Source organism: Neoarius graeffei, chromosome 14, assembly GCF_027579695.1.
Source record: "Neoarius graeffei isolate fNeoGra1 chromosome 14, fNeoGra1.pri, whole genome shotgun sequence".
Classification (NCBI taxonomy): Eukaryota; Metazoa; Chordata; class Actinopteri; order Siluriformes; family Ariidae; genus Neoarius; species Neoarius graeffei.
The window spans coordinates 2,668,769-2,677,313 of NC_083582.1; the positions used below are offsets into that span (position 1 = coordinate 2,668,769).

General features: G+C 41.9%; 1 protein-coding gene across 1 annotated transcript; it reads left to right on the forward strand.

The window, feature by feature from the left end:
- Nucleotides 1-1,215: 1,215 nt before the first annotated feature.
- On the forward strand, nt 1,216-6,077 carry LOC132897422 (zinc finger protein 501-like). The gene is made up of 2 exons (XM_060938697.1): nt 1,216-1,312; nt 3,271-6,077. Exon 2 carries the CDS (start codon nt 3,273-3,275, stop codon nt 4,524-4,526), a length of 1,254 nt encoding a protein of 417 aa, XP_060794680.1. The 5' UTR covers nt 1,216-1,312; nt 3,271-3,272; the 3' UTR covers nt 4,527-6,077.
- Nucleotides 6,078-8,545: the final 2,468 nt, after the last annotated feature.

The window sequence follows — 8,545 nt, forward strand, 5'->3', positions numbered from 1 at the left end:
GATGGTATGGGGTTGCATTAGTGCGTGTGGCATGGGCAGCTTACACATCTGGAAAGACACCATCAATGCTGAAAGGTATATCCAGGTTCTAGAGCAACATATGCTCCCATCCAGACGACGTCTCTTTCAGGGAAGACCTTGCGTTTTCCAACATGACAATGCCAAACCACATACTGCATCAATTACAGCATCATGGCTGCGTAGAAGAAGGGTCCGGGTACTGAACTGGCCAGCCTGCAGTCCAGATCTTTCACCCATAGAAAACATTTGGCGCATCATAAAACGAAAGATACGACAAAAAAGACCTAAGACAGTTGAGCAACTAGAATCCTACATTAGACAAGAATGGGTTAACATTCCTATCCCTAAACTTGAGCAACTTGTCTCCTCAGTCCCCAGACGTTTACAGACTGTTGTAAAGAGAAAAGGGGATGTCTCACAGTGGGAAACATGGCCTTGTCCCAACTTTTTTGAGATGTGTTGTTGTCATGAAATTTAAAATCACCTAATTTTTCTCTTTAAATGATACATTTTCTCAGTTTAAACATTTGATATGTCATCTATGTTCTATTCTGAATAAAATATGGAATTTTGAAACTTCCTCATCATTGCATTCCATTTTTATTTACAATTTGTACTTTGTCCCAACTTTTTTGGAATCGGGGTTTATTTCCTGTGGGGTTATTTGTCACTTTGAAGCAGTTAAGGGTTTTAATGAGTGTTTAGTGTATTAATGAATCAAAAATCCAGCAGACTCGCAGTATAAAGCCACTGCTAACAGATTTTACCTTACATTACTCTGTTCACACAAGCAATGTACAAACTGAGGTATGCTTTTGTTTACCTATATATAACTGTGTGTGTGTGTGTGTGTGTGTGTGTGTGTGTGTGTGTGTGAGTGAGTATACACTAAGGTCATCTTAACTTCATTTTTTTCCTGTTTTGATCAAAACTGTAATATTTTGTAAAAATGGAAAGTGTTAGACTCTAATTGTAGATATTTACATGACTAAGACGACTTCCTTTTGTTATTTATTTGTATTTTATACTAAAAAAATCCTCCCTCTTGTTTTGATAAACAAATGATTATGATGAATTCATGAATATGTAAATGAGTCTGCAGCACCATAGAGACGTCTGTGTGGTGGACAGGAGGAAGATTTCCGGGTGAAGCAGCAGAACTCAGTACTGAGCTCCTCATCTCCACACGCCTGGACCTCAGTGTGGGTTACAGCTGGAATTAAAGCTGCAGGCAGTTAAAGCTCGTTATTGTCTGTGAGGTGTTTCTCTGCGTTCTGCTTTAAAGCCTGAGGTAAGATACACTCACACTTCACTGACCACATCTTAAATACCTCCTCAGATATACATCAGGAACACTGTCCTCAACTCTACCTTCAACTAGAAGGACATCATTCAGCACTTTGACCTGAAATTACAGCTGGTGTTGTCTTTACTGTAATACTGTAATACTGATGCTCATTATGCTCACTATATTAACCCCATTTCCAGAAAAGTTGGGGTATTTTCCAAAATGCAATTTAAAGTAAAATGTGTGATGTGTTAATTCATGTGGACCTTTATTTACCTGACAAAAGTACAAAGAAAAGATTTCAATAGTTTTATTGATCAACTTCATTGTATTTTGTAATATAAATGAAGTTAGAAGCTGACGCCTGAAACACACTCAGAAAAAAGTTGGGACATTGCAGCAAAACTGTTTGTATTAAGTGTCCAGAGCGTCTTCTAAGTGCGACTTTCAATTGTCCGTATGGGGTCGTTCTTGCAGGAGTGAAGTGATGAGAACCTCAGCCAGAAGTAGGGCATCAGGATGGATCAGGCAGGTCTGAGGAGCAGGAGAGGTTTAGCACCACTGGTGTCTCAGGAATGATATGTGTAACGAGAGAGAGAGAGAGAGAGAGAGAGAGAGGTTGTTAGGTTTGTCCAATGTCACCTAATGGTTAAGAACAGTGTACATATTGCGCTGAGTACAAGCAGGGACTCCAGCGAGACTAACTATGACAGCATAACTAAAAGGGGAGAGCCAGAAGGTAACACAGGCATGAGGGGCCCCGGGACATAAAGCAGCAGCCACTACACCGTCAACAAACTCGAGTGAGCAAGCGAGTGGGGACTGACAGCATCCATACATCCCAGTTTACCAAAACACTCTGTCTGAGGATCCTCCAGATCTCCTCCTTTACCTCATAAACACCATTAACACAAGGCTTGACTAAACAGATCTGTTTTCAGCCGAGACTTAAACACTGAGACTGTGTCTGATTCCCGAACATTACTTGGAAGGCTGTTCCATAACTATGGGGCTTTGTAAGAAAAGGCTCCGCCCCCTGATGTAGCCTCCACTATACGAGGTACCAGCAGATAGCCTGCACCTTTTGATCTAAGTAGGCGTGGCGGGTCATAGAGGAGCAGAAGTTCACTCAGGTACTGTGGTGCGAGACCATTTAGTGCTTTAAAGGTCAATAGTAGTATTTTATAATCAATATGAAATTTGATTGGGAGCCAATGCAGTGTGGATAAGACAGGCGTGATGGGGTCATATTTTCTAGTTCTAGTAAGGACTCTTGCTGCTGCATTTTGAACTAACTGGAGCCTGTTTATTCTCCTACTGGAACATCCAGACAGTAAGGCATTACAATAATCCAACCTGGAGGGAACGAAGGCATGAACTAGTTTTTCCGCATCATGTAGTGACATTAAATTTCTTATTTTAGCAATATTTCTGAGATGAAAGAAAGCTATCCGGGTAATATTTCTTTGTCTGTTAATCTCCGTTATTAGAAGGTTATGCAGCACTGATGCGTCTCAGTTGCCGAGCGACAGTGTTCCCATGGTGTGACTGCAAGTTAGCGTGTGGTTCACTAACTAGATGATAAAAATTCCTTCTATTGATTTTTACTTGTATCCTGAACTGTGAGCAACTTTTTTGAAATGTGAAGACAGAAAAGCAAATGTTTACTTCACTGTGGCTTAAATGACAATTTTATGACTGAAATTTAAAAAAATAAATAAATGAATATGCTGTGGTCAAACATTTTTGTATGACGTTATGGCACAAGTGTGTTTAATGTTTTATGTGAATACATCAATTCTATAGATAAATGTTAATAAATGGCGGTTTTAGATACAGAGTGTCACTGCAACAAATAGTAGGCGATAACCCTTGTGCAGAATAAATGTTATCTTCATTTTACCTGAAATGGTCAGTTTCTAGCTGTAATGCCATCATTTTACATCTTGCTTCATTTCCAGAAATGAATAACAGTTCATCGCAGGTCTTCACCTGCACCTTGTGTTCACTTTGCTATTCAGTTCAAATTTATCTCCACAAACACATGAAGAGATGCCACCGTGAGGAATATGTGAGACTGCAGAAATCAGGAGAAATGAATCATCAAAAGGCCAAAAGACGCTCCAGCAAACAGCAAACGTCCTCAAGTCCTCTGGGCTCTAAGCCCTCGCATGGACAGAAGCGGAAGGAACTCCATAACTGCTCAAAGTGTGGGAAAAATTTTAAGCTAAAAAGTTACCTGAAGCAGCACCAGCTCGTTCACACAGGGGAGAAACCACAGCAGTGCTTGCAGTGCGGTAAGAGTTTTACCCGACTGACTCATCTCCGACTCCACCAGCGCGTCCACACAGGAGAGAAGCCGTATCAGTGCTCACAGTGCGGGAGGAGCTTCACGGATCATAGCGCCGCCCAGCGACACGAGCGCACACACACGGGAGAGAAACCGTTTCACTGCTCAGAGTGCGGAATGAACTTTACTCGACAAAGTAATCTGCAACGACACCAGCGCATTCACACGGGGGTGAAGCCGTATCCCTGCCCTCACTGCGGGAAGAGTTTTACTGACCAGTCCATGCTCCGGGCTCATGGGCGGGTTCACACAGGGGCGAGGCCGTATCCTTGCTTACAGTGCGGGTTGTCTTTCGGTCATCGGGGTACGCTCAAACAACACCAGCGCGTCCACACGGGGGAAAAGCCGTATCCCTGCTCGCAGTGCGGAAAGAGCTTCACCCAAAATGGCCATCTGAAACGACACATGCGCATCCACACGGGAGAGAAACCGTATCCGTGCTCGGAGTGTGGAAAGAGCTTCGCCCAGAAGAATCATTTTGAAAGACACAAGAGCATTCACAAAGGAGAAAAGCCGTATCGCTGCTTACAATGTGGAAAGAATTTTACTCAGCAGACGACTCTCCGGCTCCACAGCCGCACCCACACCGGGGAGAAGCCGTATCGCTGCTCACAGTGCGGGAAGAGCTTCGCTCACCGCAGCACTTTCACTATACACCGCCGCACTCACACGGGAGAGAGGCCGTATTTCTGCTCACACTGCAGTCACACTTTTATCAGCCAGGGTAGTCTTCAGCGCCACCAGCGTGTCCACACGGGAGAGAAACCGTATCAGTGCTCACAGTGTGGAGAGAGCTTTACTCAGAGCCGCCATCTTCAACACCACCAGCTCCGTCACACAGCAGACGAATCACAGCACCGCTCATAAGAAACGCTTTACTCCCAACTTTACTCTCCAAACATCCCTGTGTGCAACACTCACCTGTCTCCCAGCTGTTCTTCTACAGTTAATCATTTATATACACTAGACACACTCCCTGGCCACTTTAATAGGAACGTGTTGTTGATTCTAAGGCTAGCCACACACTACGCCGATCCACGCGGTACCGAACCGACCCATTTCAGAGCCGACTCCCGACAGGGCACACACATATCCCCGACTAACTCACGACTGTTGACGAGTGCAGTCTTGATTGAAGCGACACCAAACGAGATTATAAATATCACGTGACAATAGCTTTGTGAGTGGAGATGTATTGTTATTCAACCAGAGCCAAACACAATAACGTGCTTTTATTTTTATAACTCGAGGGGCTAAAGCTGTTCAGCTGAGCAGCGGGGTTTTTTTTCTTCTCTAGTGTTTTCTAGCGGTTGGAGAAGCAGCTACTGGACGCGTTACCGCCACCACCTGGACTGGAGTTTCAGGGTGGAGGACGCCGATCCCAGTCCAAAGTTCCGCCATTTTTCAAAAAGATAGACGTCACATGATCACGAAATATCACGTGTTATATGCGAAAGATATGATTGGCTATTGCTAGCGACTCTCGCCGAGCAGTCTGGCTCCCGATTAGTTTTTCAAATCGGCTGTGAGATGAGTCGGTACCATCGAAAACTAGTCTTTACGCCTGACTTGCGACTTCAGTTGGCTCGGTATGCTGAAAATCGGCGTAGTGTGCGGCAGGCCTAAGATCGCTGTTCTTGGCTGCAGGAGTGGAACCCAATGTGTTCTTCTGTTCTGCTGTTGCATGCTGAGATGCTTTTCTGCTCACCACGGTTGTAAAGAGTGATTATATGAGTTACTATATCCTTCCTGGCAAAAAAGCTCAAACCAATCTGTCCATTTCCCTCTGACCCTCTCTTATCAACAAGGCGTTTGTTTCCACCCACAGAACTGTCGCTCACTCACTCAGTGTTTTTTGTTTTCCGCACCATTCTGTGTAAACTCTAGAGACTGTTGTGTGTGAAAACCCCAGGAGGAGATCAGCAGCTTCTGAAATACTCAAACCTCACACTCATCTGGCTCAAACCACCAACACCCAGACCACAGTGAAGGTCTCAGAGATCTCACTCCCTGCTGAATGCGCTGATGAGGAGACGAGGTGTGTCTGCACTTCAGGAAACAAACTCAAGTGATGGTGGTTCAGAACCAGTTTAATCCTCTTTACTCTGGATATGATATTGTTTGTTTATTAAGGTATGATTGTGGCTTATTTCCACTTGTGAGCCAATCACAACTTGGTATTCTAATCACGCTAAGAACTTAGATTCTTATAATCCATATTTTAAGAATGTATAGAAGTCTTTTGCTGACAGTTTATCTGTTAATCATTTATTTGCTCTCGGATGTTGTGCTCAGTTTATCACAGGTTTCCTGTTGATTAGAGCTGCTCATTGTAGTTACACTTTATTTTATTTGTTTTATTTTTATTTCATATTAATCTGTACTCGAACATTATATGCTGATTGCTTTATACTTTTAATAAACCGAAGCCCTTTAAGCGTGATTCATTAAAAGACAAAGCTTCGCATTTTGAGTCGATTATTTAATCTGAAGTCTTGAACCCATGGACATCTCTTCCAGGAAGTTCTGCACTCAGGTGAGAACATGTTTCCTGTTCGAGTGTCACTCTTTCAGGGATTGTCTCTTCTGGTTCGACTGAGCGTAATCTAATTTTACACTGAAAAGTTTATCTGGTATTACGAGACTTGAACTTAATTAGCATTACAGCTGCATAGGTCTGTTTTATTTATATATACTGTGTATTTAATATCTACCTGTTGAATATTGATATTGAATATACTGTATACAACTGCTTTAGCAGTATCAGGGTTTTTTTTATTTTATTTAATTGTTGTAAATTAGACAGAAAATCTGATCATGTCAGCAGAAAATGAACAGCTTTCCAGAAGTGTGCTCAGTGAGTTCATCAATAATCCAGCGTGGGGATTAACTGACGCTCTGCTCCTTTATTCATACTTATAAAAATGCTCCAATACCAACAGCTGATTCCAGATAATACTGCGTGGTGTAAGTCTGGTGGATGTAATCACACTAACAGACAACACGAAATGATGATTTTCTTTTCTAAAATGTTCTCCAATTCCCACCCATTAGACAGCTCTCCCCATCACACAGCCAATCAGGATCAGAGCCAAAGACTCCCACAGCCACACCCTCCCTCACTGAGGGCGCAGGTCCGTTTTGCTCCCTTGAGCTCCCAGTCTCGGATGGCTGTGGTGTAATCAGGATTCGAACTCACAATCTCCAACACTTTTTTTCTGTTGCACCGATTGAGAGCTGTTTTTTCTCGTTTAATGGAAAAAGCAAAATAGATTGCAAACTACAGCAATAATTACAGCTGCAGTGACTGAATAGGTTCCTACAATTATAAGGAACCTGACAAAACATTTCATTTCATTTTTCTATCCCATTTATCCACTGCAGGCACATCGAGTGAGAGGCAGGGTTCATCCTGGACGGGTCACCAATCCATCACAGGGCCAACACGGGGAAAAAAATGCTCACATTGATGTGAAATTTGGAATAGGGACTTGAACTAATCTGCATGTCTTTGGAATGTGGGAGGAAACCCACCCTTATGAAAATATCCTATAGTTATACTATGGTATAACTATAGTTTTTATAGAATCACTATAGTATTACTATAACAACAATAGTAAAACTATAGTTTTCTAGAAATACTATATTATTTACTATAGGATTACTATAGTTTTACTGTCAGCACAGTGGTATTATCATTAAAACTATAGTAATACTATGGTTATACAAAAATACTATAGTAGTAGCTATAGGATTACTATAGTCTGGTGAACTATAGCATTTCTATAGTCTGGCGAACTATAGCATTACTATAGTCTGGCGAACTATAACGTTACTATAGTCTGGCGAACTATAGCATTACGAACTATAGCATTACTATAGTCTGGCGAACTATAGCGTTACTATAGTCTGGCGAACTATAGCGTTACTATAGTCTGGCGAACTATAGCGTTACTATAGTCTGGCGAACTATAGCGTTACTATAGTCTGGCGAACTATAGCGTTACTATAGTCTGGCGAACTATAGCGTTACTGTCGTCTGGCGAACTATAGCGTTACTGTCGTCTGGCGAACTATAGCGTTACTGTCATCTGGCGAACTATAGCGTTACTATAGTCTGGCGAACTATAGCGTTACTATAGTCTGGCGAACTATAGCGTTACTATCATCTGGCGAACTATAGCGTTACTATAGTCTGGCGAACTATAGCGTTACTATAGTCTGGCAAACTATAACGTTACTATCGTCTGGTGAACTATAGCGTTACTATAGTCTGGCGAACTATAGCGTTACTATAGTCTGGCGAACTATAGCGTTACTATAGTCTGGCGAACTATAGCATTACTATAGTCTAGAGAACTATAGTTTCTAAAACTATAGTATAACTATAGTCTGTAATACTATAGTCTCCAGAACTATAGTATTACTATAGTATAGTCCTATAGTGACGAAAATACCATCAAAATACTATAGTCACGATGACTATAGTATAACTACAGTGGCATGCAAAAGTTTGGGCACCCTTGCTGAAAATGTCTGTTACTGTGAATAGTTAAGTGATCAGAAGATGAACTGATCACCAAAAGGCATAAAGGTAAAGATGACACATTTCTTTAATATTTTCCACAAGATTACATTTTTATTTCCATCATTTACAGGTGTAAAATACCAAAAAATGAAAAGGACCTGAAGCAAAAGTTTGGGCACCTGACATGGTCAGTACTTAGTAACACCCCCTTTGGCAAGTATCACAGCTTGTAAACACTTTTTGTAGCCAGCTAATAATCTTTCAGTTCTTACGTGGGGGATTTTCACGCATTCGTCCTTGCAAAAGGCTTCCAGTTCTACAAGTTTCTTGGGCTGTCTTGCATGCACTGCTCTTTTGA